The 20,382-nt window shown below is 40.2% G+C and overlaps 2 protein-coding genes and 2 pseudogenes across 2 annotated transcripts; 3 read left to right on the top strand and 1 right to left on the bottom strand.

The window, feature by feature from the left end:
* Positions 1-389: 389 nt before the first annotated feature.
* Positions 390-1,849, top strand: LOC137732925 (uncharacterized). The gene is made up of 2 exons (XM_068472169.2): positions 390-1,015; positions 1,114-1,849. Exons 1-2 carry the CDS (start codon positions 390-392, stop codon positions 1,847-1,849), a joined length of 1,362 nt encoding a protein of 453 aa, XP_068328270.2.
* Positions 1,850-4,124: 2,275 nt separating this feature from the next.
* On the top strand, positions 4,125-6,249 carry LOC137732924 (acetolactate synthase 2, chloroplastic-like; annotated as a pseudogene).
* Positions 6,250-7,925: 1,676 nt separating this feature from the next.
* Positions 7,926-9,614, bottom strand: LOC137732177 (protein transport protein Sec61 subunit gamma). Its single transcript, XM_068471477.2, has 3 exons — positions 9,422-9,614; positions 9,185-9,300; positions 7,926-8,109 (listed from the first exon to the last, which is right to left on the bottom strand). Exons 1-2 carry the CDS (start codon positions 9,513-9,515, stop codon positions 9,185-9,187), a joined length of 210 nt encoding a protein of 69 aa, XP_068327578.1. The 5' UTR covers positions 9,516-9,614; the 3' UTR covers positions 7,926-8,109.
* Positions 9,615-18,290: 8,676 nt separating this feature from the next.
* Positions 18,291-19,376, top strand: LOC148690238 (uncharacterized; annotated as a pseudogene).
* The last annotated feature ends 1,006 nt before the right edge of the window (positions 19,377-20,382 follow it).

The raw sequence follows: 20,382 nt of genomic DNA, 5'->3' as shown, positions 1-20,382 counted from the left end.
TCGTGAAGTCAATTACCCAACGTGGGTAGCAAATGTTGTCATTGTTAAGAAAAATTCGACCAAGGAAAGCTTTCTGCTCCAAAAAAACCTTGTAGAGAATGTGTGTTGACTACACTAACCTCAACAAATGATGCCCTAAGGATAATTTTCCCCTCCCACTCATTGATAGACTTATCAACTCAACGGCAGGGTGTGAACTCTTGAGATTCATGAATGCTTACTCAGGATACAACCAAATCCTCATGTACCCTCCGGACCAATAACACACAACCTTTATTACTGACAGAGGACTATATTGCTATAAAGACATGCCATTCGGCCTTAAGAATACAAGTGCAACTTATCAGAGATTAGTCAATTCAATGTTCGCTAAACAGATTTGTAAGAGCATGGAAGTTTATGTTGATGATACGATAATCAAGAGTAAGCATGCTGACCAACACATCACTAACCTGTCTGAAACCTTCACCATCCTGAGGAGGTACCGAATGAGGTTGAACCCCAACAAATGTGCTTTCGGCATGGGCTCCGGCAACTTCTTTGGCTTCATGAATAACCAACAAGGCATTGAAGCTAACCCTGAGAAGACCAAAGCAATCATTGACATGAAAGAACCAGTAACTTTAAAAGACATCCACAACCTTACTGGCAAGGTGGCAGCCTTAACCAGGTTCATCTCTAAAGCCACATATAGATGTGCTCCTTTCTTCAAAGCACTTAAGAGAAGTAAGAAGTGCATGACATGGACTGATGAATATGCCGAGGTATTCAAGAACCTTAAGGATTACATGAGTAAAGCCTCCTTACTCTCCAAACCTGAAGCTGGTGACCTCTCCAAACTTGAAGTTGATGACATTCTCATTATCTATTTATTTGTTTCAACTTCAGCAGTCAGTTCGGTTCTCATTCAAAGGGATGGTAATGTTAAGCGCTCTGTCTACTACACTAGCAAAGCCTTACAAGATACAGAGACACGGTACTCTAACATTGAGAAATTGGCACTAGCATTGATCATGTCTGCTCGAAAACTCCACCCTTACTTCCAAGTAGATTCCATCATCGTGCTTACCAATCACCCCATTCGACAAGTACTCCAGAATCCTAACACTTCAGGACGAATGATCAAGTGGACGATAGCATTAGAGGAGTTGACATCTCTTATCAACCAAAGCTAGCTGAGAAGGGTCAGGCAGTTGTAGATTTCATCTCCGAATTCACATATCTTATTAAAATTTCACCTATACCTGAGGCATTGGCTTTGTTACCCTCGAAAGATCAGAAAGTAGAACCAACCTTTATAGTATGGACTCTGTATGTTGATGGTTCATCCAACCAACAGGGTTATGGAGCAGGATTGGTCTTAACTACACCTGACAAAGTTGCAATGGAGTATGTTATTTGCTTCAAATTCAAGGCGTCAAACAATGAGGCCAAGTATGAAGCCCTTCTGGCAGGCTTACGTTTGGCCAAACACCTTGGAATTAAACAACATGACATCTTTAACGACTCTCAGTTGGTGGTCAACCAAATCACAAACAACTTTGATGCTATGGATAGCTCCATGGCAGCATATCTTGCGCAAGCACAACTTTTGCTCAAGCACTTCCACTACCAGATCACCCAAGTCCTTCGAGCAGTAAACAGTCATGCAGATGCCTTGGCTCGCCTTGCCTCAGTAGTGGAAGACGAGATTGGAAGAAATATTCATGTCGAGTTATTGGTAGCACCAAGCACCATAGCCATGGAAGTGTGCAACTTACAACAGGGGGATAATTGGATCACCCCGATTTATAAATTCCTTACTCATGGCATCCTTCCAGATGATAAAGTCCAAGCTAAGCAAATTTGATACAAGTTTCCTCGCTACCTGATCATCAATGACTAAGTCTATAAGCAAGGTTTCACCCTACCATACTTAAGGTGCCTTACACCTGCTGAGGGGGAAATGGTCATTCGAGAGATACATGAGGGAGTCTGCGGAGATCATGCTGGATCTCGGTCCCTAGCACACAAGGCTTTTTGCTAGGGATATTATTAGCCAACACTTCCCCAGGATGCCATCAAACTATCTCGCTCTTTTGACAAGTGCCAATGTTACGTAACTATTCCTCACTACCCTTCTGAGCCTCTCACTCCTGTGATCAGCCCTTGGCCCTTCGCCCAGTGGGGACTTGATTTGGTCGGCCCAATGCCTATGGAGAAGGGCAAGGTTCGTTATGCGATCGTTGCAGTTGACTACTTCATAAAGTGGGCCGAAGTAGAACCCTTCGTAACCATTACTGAGGCAAAGATAGAAGACTTCGTATGGAAGAACATCCTTTACCGATTCGGCATTCCTAATGCGATTGTCACAGACAATGGGTGACAGTTTGACAACAAGAAGTTCAGGATTTTCTGCTCTAAATTGAACATAAACTTATGTTTCGCCTTCCTAGCTCATCCTCAGGCTAATGGACAAGTTGAGGCAATTAACAAGATACTCAAGCGCACCTTGAAGACTAGCTTGGACAAGGCTAAAGGTTTTTGGCCAGAACTTGTACCCCAGGTTTTTCGTCATACCTAACTTTGTATCGAACTTCAATAGGAGAAACTCTATTCTCACTTGCCTTTGGTACAGAGGCGGCTGTCCCAATTGAGCTTGAGCAAACAACATACCGAGTTCAGAACTACAAGTAAAGTGAAAATGATAAGCAACTTGCCCTCAACTTAGAGCTAGTTGAAGATAATAGGGACCAGGCTCACTTGAGGAACATCGCTTACAAGCAGCGCGTCTTTAACTAACTTACAAGCAGCGCGTCTTTAACTAACTCACTCTAGGGTCAAACCTCGTTCATTCAAAGTGGATGACTAGGTATTGAAGAAAAGACAACTTTGTGACCGAGTCTTGAGCGAAGGCACACTCAGTCCAAATTGGGATGGACCATTTGAAGTTGTCGGCATCAGTCGTCCTGGCTCCTACAAACTTAGAAGTTCCAATGGCAAGACCCTTGGCCATCCATGGAACGATGATCACCTAAAGTACTATTACAAGTAGACTCACATTGTACAAGTGTTGAGCTATAGCCATTCGGCTATTTGTAAGGAATGCCATCTGGCACGAACTTAATAAAGAGGTGATTCAGACAACTTCGTCCAAACTCTTTTACATTCCTAGAACTGAAACACTTGGTCTTACCCTGACCTAATAAAATTCTAACTCAAAACTTCAACTTAAATGACATTACATACCGAATTTGAAGCTTCAACATGAATGCTTTCAACATGAAATAAAGTCTAAGTATCGGTTAACAAGACTATCCAAATAAACAAATATCTTTAAGGTGTATCCATTCAATTAGACCCAAGTCATGGGTTATACCAAACAAGGGATCTATTCAAACATTCATAAATTATAGTGCAAACATTTCGCACTTAACATCAAAATAAACGGTGCAATGTTGTAAACATCCGTACACAAAAAGCCTTTAGGCACTTAACTAGTGCATGTAGGAAGTGAAGGCGCTACGAATCAGCCTCATCTGAGGCTGAACTCTCATGTCGTATCTCGCCTCCATCGCCATCATCGCCATCCTCAGTATCTCCGGGACCATCTTCACCCTGCTGAGTCTGTTCATCAGCACTGGTGTCATCCTCAGCCTCATCATCGCTACTAGGATCGAGTTCGAGGATGAATTGTTAACCATTTTGTCGATGCTCCTCTATCTCTGCACGGTACTTGTCAATAATACCTCTACCGTCATACCGATCAAGCATGGCCATCCATTTCTTATTCTCAAGCCGAACTTTTCGGGCACAGTGGAGCTTGATGACATGGCGGAAAGCCTAGGAGCATAAGAACTCTTGCCCAACAGTATCCCTCTCAGCTGGGAGACTCTTCTTCAACTCTTCAACCTCCCTTTTGGCCTCGGAAGCCTCAAGGATAGTCACCTCCAACTACTTCTTGAGCTATAAGTTCTCACCATTCCACCTCTTCAACGTCTTTATGGTTTGGTCTTTGAGCTGGACGACCTTAGTCAAACCTTTACTCGTTTTCCTAGTGTCATCCACAAGCTGTTTGTTCTCTTGAAGCTTTGCCCTACATCGTTCAACCTCTCGCAGTCCTTCATTGTACTCAGTCATCACCTATGTATTGTTCTAATGGAGGTGGCTATAGCTAATTTCTCAGTTTTGTGTTTTTTTTTTTTTTTGATCGTTAGGCCTTAGTTGTATTGTTAGGCTCGTGTTAGTTTGTTTGGTTATCTACCAAATCACCCACCCTATTTCCAGATTCACCCACCCCTTCTTTCCTCTTCCCCAAAAACCCATTCCCTTCCTCCACCTCCAGATCTCCAGCTCACTTTCCCCTAAAACCGCCGCCACAATCGCCACCACCACTAACCCTCCAAACCCAGAGGCCACAATTTCCCGTTTTGCCTCTAACGACCCTAGAGAAGGCTCCAATGTCTTTGTTGAGGCCCTCGGGCGCCAAGGCGTCACAGACGTCTTCACCTACCCCGGCAGCACATCGATGGAGATCGACCAGACCCTCATTGGTAGGATGCCAGATGGCATCATCTTGTGGTGACAGTTAGAGTTGAGTATTAGCATAAGTAATACATTGTAAGAAAATAAAGGCATTGATTGTTTGTATTGTTGTTCTGTTATCCCATCTCTGTGCAATTGTGGAAGACGTAGAGTAGGGTTCTAACACTAACGCACTCCTCTTCCATCCGCAATGTCTTCCTGCCCCACGAGCAAGGCGGTGTGCTCGCAGCTGAAGGCTACACCCGTGAGTCGGGTTGTCCTGGTGTGTGCATTGCCACCTCCAGGCTTGGCGCAACGAACTTGGTTAGCGGCCTTGCCGAGGCACTCATGGACAGCATACCGATGGTGACAATCACCGGCTAAGTACCCTAGCGAATGATAGGCACTGACGTCTTCCAAGAGACCCCAATTGTTGAGGTAACAAGGTCAATCACTACCTCGGGTCAACCCGGCCCGGTTTTGATTAATGTACCTAAGGATGTGCAGCAACAGCTTGTGGTTCCAAATTGGGATCAACCCATTTAGTTACCTGGGTACATGGCTAGGTTGCCTAAGTCCCCTAATGAGGGTCACTTGGAGCAGATTGTGAGGTTGGTGTCTTAGTCCAAGAAATCGGTTTTGTATGTTGGTGGAGGGTGTTTGAATTCCAGTGAGGAGTTGAGGCGGTTTGTGGAGCTCATCGGGATCCCCGTGGCTAGTACTTTGATGGGTCTCGGTGCATACCCGTGCAATGACGAAGACTTGTCACTCCAAATGCTTGGGATGCACGGCACTGTTTATGCTAATTATGATGTGGATAAGTCTAATTTGTTGCTTGCATTTGGAGTGAGGTTTGATGATCAGGTTACTAGGAAGCTAAAGCCATTTGCTAGCCGAGCTAAGATTGTGCACATTGATATTGACTCGGTGGAGATTGGAAAGAATAAGCAGCCTCATGTGTAGGTGTGTGGTGATGTAAAATTGGCATTGCAAGGGTTGAATAGGATATTGGAGGGAAAAGAGAGCAAGGTTAAGCTTGATTTTTCGGCTTGGAGGGCGGAGCTGAAAGAACAGAAAGTGAAGTTTCCATTGGGTTTTAAGACTTTTGGGGAATCCATTTCTCCATAGAATGCCATTCTAGTTCTTGATGAGTTAACTGATGGGATGCGATTATAAGCACTGGTGTTGGACAACACCAAATAAGGGCAGCTCAGTTTTACAAGTACAAGCAGCCTCGGCAGTGGTTGACATCAGGGGGATTAGGAGCTATGGGTTTTGGATTGCCTGTTGCTATTGGGGCAGCTGTTGCAATCCCGGATTCTGTTGTCGTTTGACATTGACGGTGATGGAAGTTTCCTTATGAATGTCCAGGAATTAGCAACGATTAGTGTGGAGAAACTTCCTGTCAAAATAATGTTGTTGAATAACCAACATTTAGGTATGGTTGTGCAATGGGAGGATCGCTTCTACAAGGTAAACAAGGCACACAATTACTTGGGGAACCCAGCTAATGAGTCCGAAATATTCCCAAATATGCTCAAGTTTGCAGTTGCTTGTGGGATACCGGCTACCCAGGTGACGAAGAAGGAAGATCTGAAAGCAGCAATTCAGAAAATGTTGGACACTCCTGGTCTGTATTTGTTGGATGTAATAGTGCCCCATCAAGAGCATGTCCTGCCTATGATTCCGAGTGGCGGTGCTTTCAAAGATGTGATAACGGAGGGCGATGGGAGATCAAGTTATTGATGTTGTGGGCTGAGCAGCATCTGTTATTGATGCGTAAGAGTGTAATATAGAGGTGTACGTAGAAGTTTTTAGTTTATGTGGTAGTATTACCTTGAACCAGTTAAAGTTATTTGTTATCTGTTAGTTATAACATCTCTTAGTTAAACTTGGAATTATTTTTAGGATTAAGTAACTAAAACCCCCAACCTTTTAGTGTCATTCTAAATTGGTCTAAATTTTTTCAAATATTCCAAATAAGTACCCAAGTTATTAAAAATGTCACATCCGTTAAGTCCCAGGTAAAAATCTGTCAAATTAACTAAGGCTAACTTTGTCTCTAAAATCAATAAAAGGTCATAGGAAGTATAGCTTCCACCAACTAAGAGTCACCACCACCTTCATCAGGCTATCACCTCCAAATCCAACGCAAAACCACAAACTCTACCTACTACTCAAGCCGCCAACATCGAGAACAAGGTCATGGAGGTTGTTGAAGTGGTATGGATTGCTATGATGTGGCCACCACCATTTTCACCGCCCACAAAATTGGAAGCTTTAACGAGCCATAATCAGCAAATGAGAAAATCACATGAGCAGGAAACAAGCCCCTTGAAGCCCTATCTAAATTCTTAACCCTATTCTTTGTTAGGAGATTGCCCGCTTGATATAATTTCAATTTGGGTCGATTTTTATTCAATTCAATACTCATTTAATCATCTAGTTCCATATTATATAATCTCCATTTGAAATTTAGTTTTTGAGGCAACTAATATTAATGTTGATCATGATATTCCCAGTTGGTTGGTTTTGATATAATATATGTTTGAAAATTTGATGGGGGCTTAGTGAATGCGCCATTTTCAATAGGTTGAGTACTTGTTTGAAATGTTTAAAAATGTTTAGACTAATTAGGAATGACACTAAAAGGTTTGCGAGTTATAGGTACTTGATCCTTATTTTTGAATGAGGATCCTCTCCGGATCCCCTTTGTGAGGGTCCTGAGGATCCTCAAATCGTGTCCGTTCATTGTACATCGTGCGGCCATAAATTATTATAAATACTTTTATTTAAAGTTAAACATGAACAACACCTGACAAAAATTAACCGCATGATGTACAATGAACGAACACGATTTAAGAATCTTCGGAATTCTCACAAAGAGCATCCGAAGAGGATCCTCATTCTTTATTTTTTGCATTTGTTTTAAGGGAGTTATGTCTTGTGTCTGACTTCTATTTTCTTATAAATTTCGGCCTCCATTTTTATGTACTCGTAGGCGTGCTTTTTGCTATGCCCCTAAACTCGAGTTTATTGATTCGTTGTTTCACCTAAGGAAACTGAGATTAAACTAAACTCAAGTTTTAGGGGCAAATCACACCTTCGTTAAAATAAACTCGCGTTTTTACAGTTGAATCAAACTTTCATTGAATTAGTGATGTGGTACTCGTAGTGCATCTTTATTTGGAACCCGAAATTGCACTGTATCCAAACACATCCAATATCAATCGTAACTAATACATACCCTTGGTTCGAACGGGAGCAATAGCCATACTGTATGAATTCATACTGTAAAAACATGCTACTGAATCCATCGCTGGAGACCATCACATTCAATACTTCTTTATCGTTTTACGCACGATCATCCCTCCAACATTTTATTGGTTAAAAAGTACAACGATAATCATCAAGTAAGCGAATCCAGAACAACACAAATTTTGATTAAACGAGAAAGAGACAAGGTCACAAGGTCCCAAATATCAAAAACAAGAAAATACATGTATCATGGTTTTACAGAAACAAGGAACACATGAGAACTAAAAGCTAATGCTTTCTTAAGGTCCGCTGCATCTACCATCTGTCTAACTTGATCTTCAGCATGACCTGCAATCATACGGGAAAACAAAATCAGTCCCCAATCCACGTCATATCCTACAAGCAAAGATATGAAATGTGTTTCTAACACTCCTAACCAACTCGCTCACCTACGGTCTGTAATCCATAGTATAACAACACCTAAATGAAATCTATGTAATTACACATGAATAAATCCAATAAACATGAAACTAACAATAATACATTCAAGATATATGAACATTGGACCAATTCTTACACAGAATCAATATTTGTGTTAATCGTCCTTGGCTCGATATCAGCTTCCTAAGGCTATTTCCAATGGACTGGAAATTTGGAGTTGAAAGTTATATTTGACTCTAATCTTGACTCAATCCTTCTCTAGTGCCCCGGAAAAGTTGGGGTCATATATGATTTTGGTGCTATGTTTAATTTTAAACCTGACTTAATCCCTCTATAATGCAAAGAGTAAAAGCTTATGGTCAAATTTGACTCCGTATAAATCTGACATATTAATAATTTCACCACCAAATTTGGAGCCAAATATGACTTTATAACTTTTAACTTGTTTTTTAGATTGGATAAGTCGGAATATTATATCAAGAAAGCCTTATCCCACTAAGCGGGGTCGGCCATACGAATCCTAGAACACCATTGCTAGTACCACATCCATTTCTACCCAGTATCAAGCAGCAACGCAAAATGGCTACCCGTTACAAACCCTCGAATTAATCGCAACAGGGTAAAAATCTCAAAACCAAGAACAATGCACACATCTAAACAAAAAGTTGGTAAAATTATCGACATTAAATAACCATTTCAGTTGTACCGTCAGATAAGACAAGCCAAGTATGTATATGCAAACTCAACCGATACGTTCCTGATCGAAACTTTAGATTGTTCATAAAAATTGAGCAAACAACTATCTGACATTCAATTTCCAAGGCATGGCAAATACTACAATCGATCCGAAATCCAAATCCAACATAAAAACAACCTAATTACATAATGCATCGATCGAGCATGCCAATCAAATCTCCACAATTTCTATCAACAATTTGAATCAATGAATTAGAGCAGACCAAGACAGAGATCCAACAATTACCTAAACAGATCCGACGATGATGTTGTTGATGGGGATGAAGATCAGCTTCACGAAGAACCCAACGAATCCCATCACCACGAACCCAATCGCTGTCCGAAGCGCGACCTTGGAGAATTCTACACCACAATCAACCATCAAATATCATCAATGACACATGGATATCAGAGAATAAAAAAGTCCTAATTTCTGCATAACCAGATCTGGGAAAACACAGATCGGACCCGAATATTGAATTACCTTTGCGATCGGGCTTGTGGCAGCGCTTGACGAGGCGAATGCTGTCCTTGGAGAACTCTCTGAGCGGATCTACCACTGAGTCGATGGCGTCCATTTTCTATGAGCAAATTGGGAGAGAGAGGGAGAGGGAGAGAGACAGAGATGTAGGAGACGCAGAAGGAGTCGGAGACGAAACGCGTTAGGGCATTGGTCAAAAGTGGAGGGTTTTGTTATGTTTTGGTGCTTTTTTTTTTTTTTTTACTTCATTTCCTTTTGGGCTACTGAAAAAGGCCCAATACGACAAAGAGTTCAGGCCCAAATATATCAAACTCAAAACCCGAGCTCTAACTCGATGTCGCAGCCATCCGAACACTGTTGGGGACAGGTTTTTTTGTTTTGTTTTGTTTTTTTTTTTTTTTTTGTTTGAGCCAACGATATTATCTACACTAAGGGGGAAGAGGTGGACTTAGCCTCACAATGGGCTAGCAATAATATGGTTCAAATTCACTTTTGGCAAGAATTGAACCTAAAACCTCTCACTTGCAAGTGAAGAGAAATGCTACTAGACTATAGTACTAAGTGATTAATGGAGACGGGTTTAGGAGTACAATATGTGTGTCCAGCCAAGAAAGCGTGACCCTTTTTTCTTCTCCAAACCAGTTTTTACTTTAGAGCGATTTCTAAGGTGTGGACCATATTTTGCGAACCTTGCGTGCGGACAAGATGTGACCCGTTGCATGAAATTTGAACTACTGAAAACGGATCCATCATAATGAGCTTAAAGTGAAACCGGGTCATAAATGACCCGTCACTTAATAAAAAGGGTACCTGGCATGAATTTAAAATTTGTTGGGATTTAAACTCCGCCCCCTGCGCGGACATAAACACTTACCATCTTTAATTTGTCGTGACCTCATCCCAAAACTCTCTCGCTCTCATGCATTTGCTCAAACATCATTCCCGTTCCAAACTCAGTTATAGTTGGTATGTACTTGTGCTCTCCAGCCTCACTGAAATTCCAAACAGCAGTGAAAAAAATTAGGGGAGTTTGGTTGAAGGCTATGCAGTAAGGTTCCACATAAAAGGACGTTCTTTTCACTTTATTCGAGATGGGTTCAAAGTGCTTCCGCGATAACCAACATCATACTTGATTTCCCCCAGTGAATTTCAAATTTGGTAAGTTTTGAAAATGGAACCGTAGAATTTAATTTTGCTTTTTTCTTTTATGTATTATAAATTAAGTTAGGTATAAGGTTAATGATGCATGTTCATTGATGTAATTAGTTGGAATTGGTGGATATATGTGAAATTTTTGATAAATTTGGGTGCATTGTGAAGTTATGAAGCTATATTGATAGGTAGTATAGAGGTTGGGCCATTATTTATTGTCTTGGTAAAGTTTTAGTTTTGAGATGGAACTAATTTTTGTATCTGAATTATTGTTAATTTGATTGTGGGACTTGAAATGCTTAAGTAATGATGCTCTGTTCACGGTAGATATATAGCTATGAAACTTTGGTGATAGGTTGTTGATTGTTGGTGTATTGTCATGTGTACAGGATATGGCAACCTAAGGTGTCCAACTAGTAACCAGAGAAGATGCGTATAGAGGAAGGGTTAAAAACATATCCCAAGCCCCTTATATGTTAAGATTGATTAGGGAGAAGTTTAATGAAGAACAACTTGGTGCCTTTAGGGAATCCTGCTTTGGCCACCTTTAGGGCATGTACGAATTGGATTTCAATGGGCAATTGTTCCATGAGTTGTCGCTCTGTAGAGTGGCAAATCAAGGGGTTAAAGATCAAGAGGGGCTAACCTATTTAATAGGTTGTGAATTGACCCAGTTCACAAAGCAGGACTACTGCCTTATTACCGGGCTAAGATGCGACGAACCCCATGATATAAAGGTTGAGCCACAAAGGATTAGGCTACTGAGGGTGTACTTTCTTGGGAAATTAAGGTTGGTAGGTGAAAGTAGCAAGGGGAAGAAAGAAAAGACAAAAAGGTAAAGCCTCTAAGAAAGTCACCAAAAAAATATATGTGACTTGAGGGGAGCTTGAAAGGGCGTTTAAGGAGTGTAAGAATAGAGACAATGCCTTCAAGCTAGTTCTGGTATACTTTGTTGAGGCTGTATTGATAGGGGCAAAGAACAATGTTGTTGTGATTCTATACTACCTCCACCTCCTGGAGCATATGGATAGGTTTAACAACTTTGCATGGGGTTCCATTTCCTTTGGACAACTTCATGACAACCTCTCATTTGCTGCTTCAAGGAGAGGTAGAGATAGAGTTGAGAGGATAGTAAGGGAGATAAGAAGGAGGAATAAGAGGAATAAGAAGAAGTTAGGAGAACAAAGAGAGCGCAACGGTCTGGATGAGGCTGCAAAGTACTTTCGTACGCTTTTAAGGTAATATATGTTGCTTACATTGGTAATATTGGCTTTGTTAATGTGATTGAGTATTAATTTATTGAGGAATACGTGTAGGTGTGGCATACGAAAAATTTCCCAACTTGAGAAGCCTCTACATTACTACTAGATGATGAATTCGGCTGTGACACCCAGAATTTTACGGTGGAAGACAATAAAGAAGCAGCTGATCCATGAGAAGCTATAGTTGTATACAACCGAAAGTTGAGAGGTATAACTGTATTGCAAAACTTTTGAATTTTATGAATGAAAGTGAATGTGTGTGAATATTGTATGTGTGATAAATGTATTTATGATGCATGGCTTTAAATGGTAGGTTGTAAGGATTAGAGAAATTGTTCTGACTAAAGTGGAGAAGAACAAAACGTACTGGACATGGGGCGATGATATGGATGTTATGATTCATGAGAACTTGACTCTGGACACAAATGATGTTGTTGAGTTGAAACTGTAGATCAAGGAGTTAAAGGTGTCATTCGCATGGTTGGCCCACGAGAAGGATATATCAGACATGATTATGCTGAAAAAAGTGGAATAGCTATCGAAGGTGGTGGTGGAATTAAGAAGGGTAGTGAAGGAAAAACATGTAGAGGAGAATAACGAGGAAGAAGAAAGAAAAAAAAGATGTGGGAGAACAAGCTAAAGAGGAAAGACAAGAAAAAGAAGAGGGAAAAGATGAAGAGGCAAAAGAAGGGGAATGAGATAAAGAAGAGGAAAAAGAAGAAGAAAATGGTGGTCAAATTGGCAGTAATGAACAAACTTTGTGGAAGAAGAAGAAGATAAGGCAAAAGAAGAAGAAGAAGAATAAGAAGAAGAAGAAGAAGAAGAAGAAGAAAAAGAAAAAGAAAATGGTGGTGAACAAGGAGGTGGTGAAAAAAAAAAAAAAAAGGTTTGGAGGGAGGGGAGGAAAAACTAGTGGATAAGGGTGGGGATCAAAATGAAGGCAAATAGGGGAAGGTGAGGGATCGAGATGGAACGAGGTAAGAGAGGTGATGGAGTTAGAGAGAAAGAGAGATGGGTGAGGAAGACAGAATGGAACAAAGAGAAAGATAGAATAAAGTGAGAGGGAAATACGGAGAGGGGACATGGGATGACACGCCCGACCTTGATATTCTCCCAAACATTAGGGTAGGCACGTGTTGGTCGACACTCAAAGGTGATGAAGCTAGCACGTGCCTACCCTAGTGTTTGGGAGAATATCAGGGTTAAGCGTGTCAATTTGATATCAAAGCGTGGTTTGTTCAGAGCATACTTAGGATCTTTTGTCACTGTAGTAGTGTGTCGGTCATGACATCATTTGGATGTCACGACTTCCAGATTTGTTGTCTTTCGGCATGGTTGTGTAACCCTCATACTACATGAATAGTCACATCTTATGGAAGAAGAAGAAGCACATGTCGAGATTGTGCCTCATCAGTGACGAATTAGTTTGTTGGATGACTTTTAACATCGGACCGATACTCTGTAACATGCATTCCCTAAGAATTACAGGCGAAGTTGGATATACATAGGAATGTTGGGAAACAGAAAAATCTTAGTGGTTTGAGTTTGGAGATCTAAAACGATGATGTCACTTTGCGACATTCGTTCCCTAGGATGGCGGGCAGAGTCACATTTATGTGAAACTATTCGAAACTTTCGAAGTGTGTGTTGGAGAAAGCGCTAATTGTGACGACATCTAGTAAGTGGTAGTTCTTGGGATCGAATAAATGTTCTCAGACTCGTTCTTACTGAGGAAATTCGTGTGTTTAGAACAATTCTGGGCGATTGTTCTAACGATAACCTTCTTGCTTACTCCAATGACAAAGCCAAGTTCCTTAACCATCGACTGTTAGCGTCACACCAAATTCTGTGAGCGTTGACTTCGTTTAGATTAAATACTTTGCTTGGGAGACTTTTCGGTAACAGACGTTATTCTTATCAATTTCCAAAAGGGGTTGCGACCATTGGAAATTGAAAATCCTCACAAAAAGTTGTGAAATACAAATTGTCCTTGGACTTGTTTTGACCCGGTTAACTTGACCTAACCCAGACCCGTTGACCCGGTCAACACTGACCGTTGACTTTGACTTAGACCGGTCAACGTTGACTTTTGTTGTCTTTTTTTTTTTTTTTTTCGGGTTTCGTCCGGGACCCTTCCTAGGCTAATTTCGACGTCCTAGAAGCGTTTTTGACGTTCGTTTTTCGAAATTCAATCTTTTGAGTATAGTTTTGTTAATTGTACCCTTAATGCGCTTAGGTGCGAATATTAGTGGCAATTCTGTCATTCCCATTTCGTACGGCTCTTTAACGATGGAGTATCTGTGAGTGAACCCTTTCTAAAATGCATGTTTATTAGTAGAAATGCATACATGAAAAGCACGATTTAATGCTTACGTTTTATGAAACGTGGTATAGGTAAATTGGATTTACATTATATGATTATCATGCTATATTGAGAATATTTTGGAATACCATATTTTATCGAATTTATGTTCTTTGTAGTATATATGATGGATGACTATATACTATTTATGAACATGTTTTCTTCACACTTCTTTATAGTATATATGAATATGATGGATGACTATATGTTATGAAGATGTTTTGAGATATATGTACCTATGTTTGGAAAGACTATGTTCAATGATTTGTGCGTATCTAGTGGTCATTGTTCTACCTATAGCGAGGGAGATATATGGCTGAGGGAGACATATGGCTGGCAGGAGATACATATTGATGGCTTTGGGCAGAGAGATGTACGTACTGGCTTCGGGCCAAGAGATATTGATACTTGATACCATTAGTTAGCACACTATATACGAGATATGTTTCATGAAGGTTTTATGGCATGCTACGGTTTTCGGAAAACCTATTACATATTATGCTATTGAGTTTTCATTAAATTTTGGGGGTTAGTATGTTGATACTTGTTTCAGTAATATTTATATATATATATATATATATATAAACTTGGTCCACTCATGTTTGTTTTGCACCCTCTCAGGACTTATAATTGAGGCATACAATCCAGGTGTCAAGGCACTTCCGCATCCGCATCTTCGAGTCCTCTTGGTGTAGGACCCATTCTTTTATTCATTCAATTTTATATTATTCCCTTTAGTGTTCTAGTTAGATTGTATGCTCTAAACACGTTCCTCATTTGCATTTTAATTATATTTAAATTTATAAGTCTTATTTATATTCATAGTTCTCATGCATCCTAATATGGCTTCGTCACCTTTGGGTATCGGCCAGCACGTGTCTACCCTATTGTTCAGGGAATATCAGGGTCAAGCGTGTCATGGAAGAGAGGGGAAAAGTAGGGTATGGCCCCCACTTGGCTCACACTCCAATGCCACAAAAGACAAAAGCAGAAATATCTCCCCGAAATGTGAAATTACCAAATTGCTCTTGACGTCCGTGTTTCTTAAATTCTTCGTTGTAACTCTGAATTCAGTTCTATTTGTGCACACGCATTTGTATCGTAAAGTACTTCTAAGATGTGTATGTGTGTCCTTGGGTCAAGCTCAAATAATAATTAATTAGGCATGAGGCCTAATTAATAAAATGCTAACATAGAAGTGCCTACTTGCCCACTTGCTTAACTAACCTAATGGATAAGTCATCAATATCACAGTTTGCAATCCGTAATACTGACAGCTCATTGTTTTCTCAATAAACAAGTAATAGATTCCCGAGAGTGTAAAAATACCATTTTGTCCTTCATTGGAAAATGTGCATAAATCGTCTGATTTACACCTTGTTCGCGCTCACATGTCTATAAGGACACGCCTACCTAGAAAGATGTGCAAAGGGACAAAAGAGTGATATGGACTCAAATGTCTATGAAAGATTTCCACGTAGGGTTTCCATTTAGCTTGTCAGGGGCATTTTCTTAATTTCTCAATGCCAAGGAATAAAATAAGATTAAATTTGGGACGAGTGTCACAATTTAACCCCTTAAAGAAATTTTGTTCTTGGCAAGGTGGAACTATGAGAGGGATTTATTATTGGAAGCTGACAAGGAGAATTGGAATGTCTTCAGGCGCACTTCGAGATTAGGTACTTGCCGCGGGAGTACCAAGCCCGGAAGGGAAGCGAATTCATGGATTTGAAGTAGGGCAACATGACGGGCAGCACAGCTCGAATAATGTCCAGGTGGATATACTGAGTCGACGTGTGTCATTAATTACTGCTGATCATGTTGATATTGGGTGCCAAACGCCGATGGAGTTATGGGAATCCATGCTTTCGGATGAATAATATAGATTGTGTACGTTCAACACCCGTTATTTCCCAATGAATGATATATAGCTTAGGCACTTTGTGAACTCTAGTTTTCTTCTTCCAAGTCATTTCACAAGATTCAAACATGTTAAAACACGACATGTTGTCAAGTGTACGCTTCATTTTTGGCGATGACTAACTGATCACTTCTCCATTTCTATTATTCTAGGTACGTAAGAAGGAAACTTAATAACCAGCTACTAGCTAGGGTTTACTCCCCATGATGTTGTTTAATTTGATCGTACTACACAAACGTGGTCACATGATTAGTAATCCACAGAGAGGCATTTTTTTTTCCCTATTATTGCGAACCTTTTGACATGAATTTCTCTTTCAATCTCTTGAAACTTTTATACTAACAACTAAGGTTTGACGTATCACCTTCATCTGTGCTGAAAATTTCTAATCGGACCGGTGAAGGCTATCTCTAGTCCCTTTCACGAAGAGCTTCAAGGAACCTTCATACCGTAAACTTGAACCACAGCAAAAATAATTAAATAAGTTGTATTACTCTATTTACTTGAGAGGCAGGCAAAGACGTTATATAGATGTGGATTGTGATAAAAAATTGCATTGTGAAACTGAAATATATATAGATACTAGATAGGTTGGTTTACGGCAGCTCATGGTTTTTCTAAAGAATTTCCCACTGCATCGAGCGTTCTTCCAATCAAGCAGCACCACGGACACAGAGAGTGAAAGGCATATATACACGTATTTGTTATTTTAATCTCAATTTGCACCATAAAATAATTGATGAAGACGAATTAAATTTTGACTTTGTCCATTTGTAATCTCTTAAGCACGGCATCTCCATACGGCATCTGTGCGTATACCTCTCTGTCTTTTGACACTCTGGTTATAATTACAATAGATACGGACTGAGAGAAAAACTAAATTTAAAGAGAGACTTTATTTCTTGCGGTATGAGTTAGATATATACAGTTTTGGGTTGGAGCAAAAGAATGTGGGAGAATGTTGAGCAACAGATTGTGTGTTTTCGGCACAAGAATTACCAGAAGAGTGGTTAAAGAGTATATACAGGCTCACTTCTCGTCCTCCAAACTCCAAACCCACAGAGCTCAGATTGTTCCAATGTTGTGCCCTAGCATAAAGGTGTGTATGAACCAAAACACCTTTTTTACTATCTGGGTTTTGTGTGTTTTTGTGTAAGTTTTCTGTTGTGGATTAAGATTTTTTGCGATTTAGGGTTTGTTGTGATTTAGTGGTTCGTTTAACCGTTGAAATGGAGACATGTCTTGGGATTCATGTTATCATGTTCCAGGGTTTGGGGCTTGAGAGTTGTCCTCTTGTCTGAATCTATAAATTTTGGGTGATACTAGAGAGATCATCTACTTGAACTGTAATTTTATAGATCACATGATGTGGTAGATTATTGAATTCCTTATTTAAATCATTATAGAAGGCACTCAACTATCAACCGTCACATCATATGATTTATAAAATATAATCTAAAAACAAGATCTTCGTAACATTTTTCATAAATTTTCAGCAAGCTATGTTTATCCATTTCCTAGTTGTTTGTCCAAGTTTCTTAGTACCCAATGAACAGTACCTTGATCCTTTTTCTTCTACATATTTTCTATTTTCTAGCATGTTTAGTATCTTTTTGGATCCATTTATTTTACTTTATTTTTGAACCTCATAAGCATCAAGAATTTTTATTATACATTCATCCTTTTTCTAAGCTACGGATTAATTTCAAATTAAATACAGAACAACCCCTTCATTTTCTTAAACAAATCTTCTGTCTATATGAGCAGTGGTGAAAACTGGTTTACACAGCATGGGGAGGAACACTGGGGAAATTGTTTCACATGCAAGCTCTCAGGTAACCGCTGATAATCCAGATCATCTTCTTAATCAAGTGTTGTAAGTATGTATTTTAAAGTTTTAATAATTTTAATGGCGATGTGAAAACAAAATAAATATAGAGCATGACGAAGGGACAAGATCAACGCAAAAAATCACTTTTTGCTTCTATACACAAACCACCCGTAGATGACGGCAAACCAAGAAGTTTGGTTATTAAGGTACATAAACTCTAAACTCTCCCAAACCATATATTTTCGGATTTTTCTATAGTGCGGTTAACAAAAAATTTTAAAATGCAGATATATTATCGATATTGTTGATACATCGACTTTATAGTTGTCAATATACGATTGATATGGTTGACATAAAAAGTGCAATTAACTACAGTGTATAATGACTGATGTAATTATCGTATATATTTGATTTGAGATATCTCAAGGAAATATGTATCTTATTAGATTTGTTTGGTTAAACTTGCAACAGAAAGCACATACTATGATTCCTGCACGCATTGTAGCCGAGGCCATATCAACCCTCCATGGCGATGGTCTAGAGCTCAGATGGTCAGGCCCTATTACACCAACAGAAAGGGAATATGTCGGACAGTATGTGTTAGCAAAGTACCCACAGTATGCTGGTCTTGTTGAAGGAGAACAGTTTGATCTCTCTAGAATTTGCGTCATCAAAGAATCTCCCGAAACCATGCCCGACGACAAGAGGAAGTCACCAAGGGGCAGCTTGAAGTCACCAAGGGAGTCCTGCATGCAATTCGCCGGAAGCAACCTTCCCGACTTGGACAGGACCCAGTTGGAGCCGTCAAGGTTGCTTGACATCCTCACCAAGAAATGCTCCTTCCCGGGAAGTTTCATCTCCATCCCTGAGATACAAGCGTGAAACAAGGTCTTGAAGCACTGTGGATTGACTGATGACGACTACCTTGTTCTCTTCACCCCAACCTACAGGGACGCCATGGTATTGGTGGCGGAAAGCTACCCGTTCTATCAGGGAAACCACTACATGACCATTCTCGGAGAACAAGACTGCATTAAGGGTTTTGCCGGTTACAAGGAATCCGGAGTGATTCCGGCACCAGAGAGTTGGTTGGATTTGAGGATCAAAGGTTCACAACTAAGCCAGTATTTCAGGAAGAAAAGTAAGCCCAAGCTCAAAGGTTTGTTCTCTTATCCGGCTTATGTAAACAGGATTCATCACTCATTGCATTGGGTATCAGAAGCACACTGGAACTCATGGCATGACTGGTCATCGGAAAGGATCACTTGAATCTCATGCTTCACCGGCCAGACCTGGTTCTGTGCACGATCGACAACTCTCACCGGCAGACTTCGAAGATCACTTGCCTTTTGGTCAGGAAGAAATCTTTTGATACTACAGTGTACAATATGTTAAACAGAAGCAAACCCAGTTATGCACATTTTGTTTAACTGTGAAAAGGAGAATATGAACACGAGCGGATAAAATCAACACACTAAAGTCAGCTAAGTCAAAAGCGGTCATTCGCACCCGCGGTAAATAATAACTAGGAGGTTCTGGCTTTATAACAGTAGAGATTTACCTCGGTGCTCTTGGTTTGTTAAGGAGCGCCATGATTATGGTTAGCTGGCAAACCAATCTTCGTCGTTTGAATTAGAAAGAAAAAAGTGAAAGACATGGGGAATGCGGTTCCAGTTATGGTATATTCTGAAATGCTTTTACACATGACATGAAAACGCACATTACGCAACTCACAAAGTACTTACAGGACATGAGCACCAAAAAGCAGGATAAAGGAATAGGAACAAGCCAGAGCCTCTCGAAGTACAAGTCAGTATCCTCCAAGGTGCATGGCAATTTGGCATCCTATACCAGTCGGATATGGGTTTACATGGGGGGCTCACCGGATGGACGAACAACTAACTGTGAAACAAATACCTATTGTACATCTGATGCGGCCATATAATGACATCCAAAAGATTCAAGAGAGTAACACATCACATTGCACAAGCAAAGTGGTTTCTTTAATAAAAAGAAAGACATCTACTCCATGTTGAATCTATTGGCACAATTCTATAGCGTGTTTATGTACGTTGAGATAACATATAATCTACTCTGACCATTCTGAACAAGAACTCCGAATGTTTCTTTCCAACTTTGGCCAACGCACAGCAAAATTGGTACACAGTTGGGATCGTTAGCCCACTTTTGCATTTTCCACCTCACGCTCCTGGAAGGAGAAAAGTATGGAAGTTGAAATAAGGAACACTGCAAAAATTGCAACATACATTAGGCAAAGAGTGCAAGAACAGAGATGCCATGCACATGATTACTAGCGGGAAGATATGGGGAACACTTCAATCCAATGTGAGATAAATTTTAGGGTAGACAACCGCTACCCACGAAATGCAATATGATGTATTCCATCATTTTAACTGTTGCCACTGGGATGAATAA

Source organism: Pyrus communis, chromosome 16 (genome assembly GCF_041283825.1).
Source record: "Pyrus communis isolate YQ-2024b chromosome 16, ASM4128382v1, whole genome shotgun sequence".
NCBI classification, from domain to species: domain Eukaryota; kingdom Viridiplantae; phylum Streptophyta; class Magnoliopsida; order Rosales; family Rosaceae; genus Pyrus; species Pyrus communis.
The sequence above is the reverse complement of the archived record's forward strand: the minus strand, read 5'-3'. Positions and strand labels throughout refer to the sequence as shown.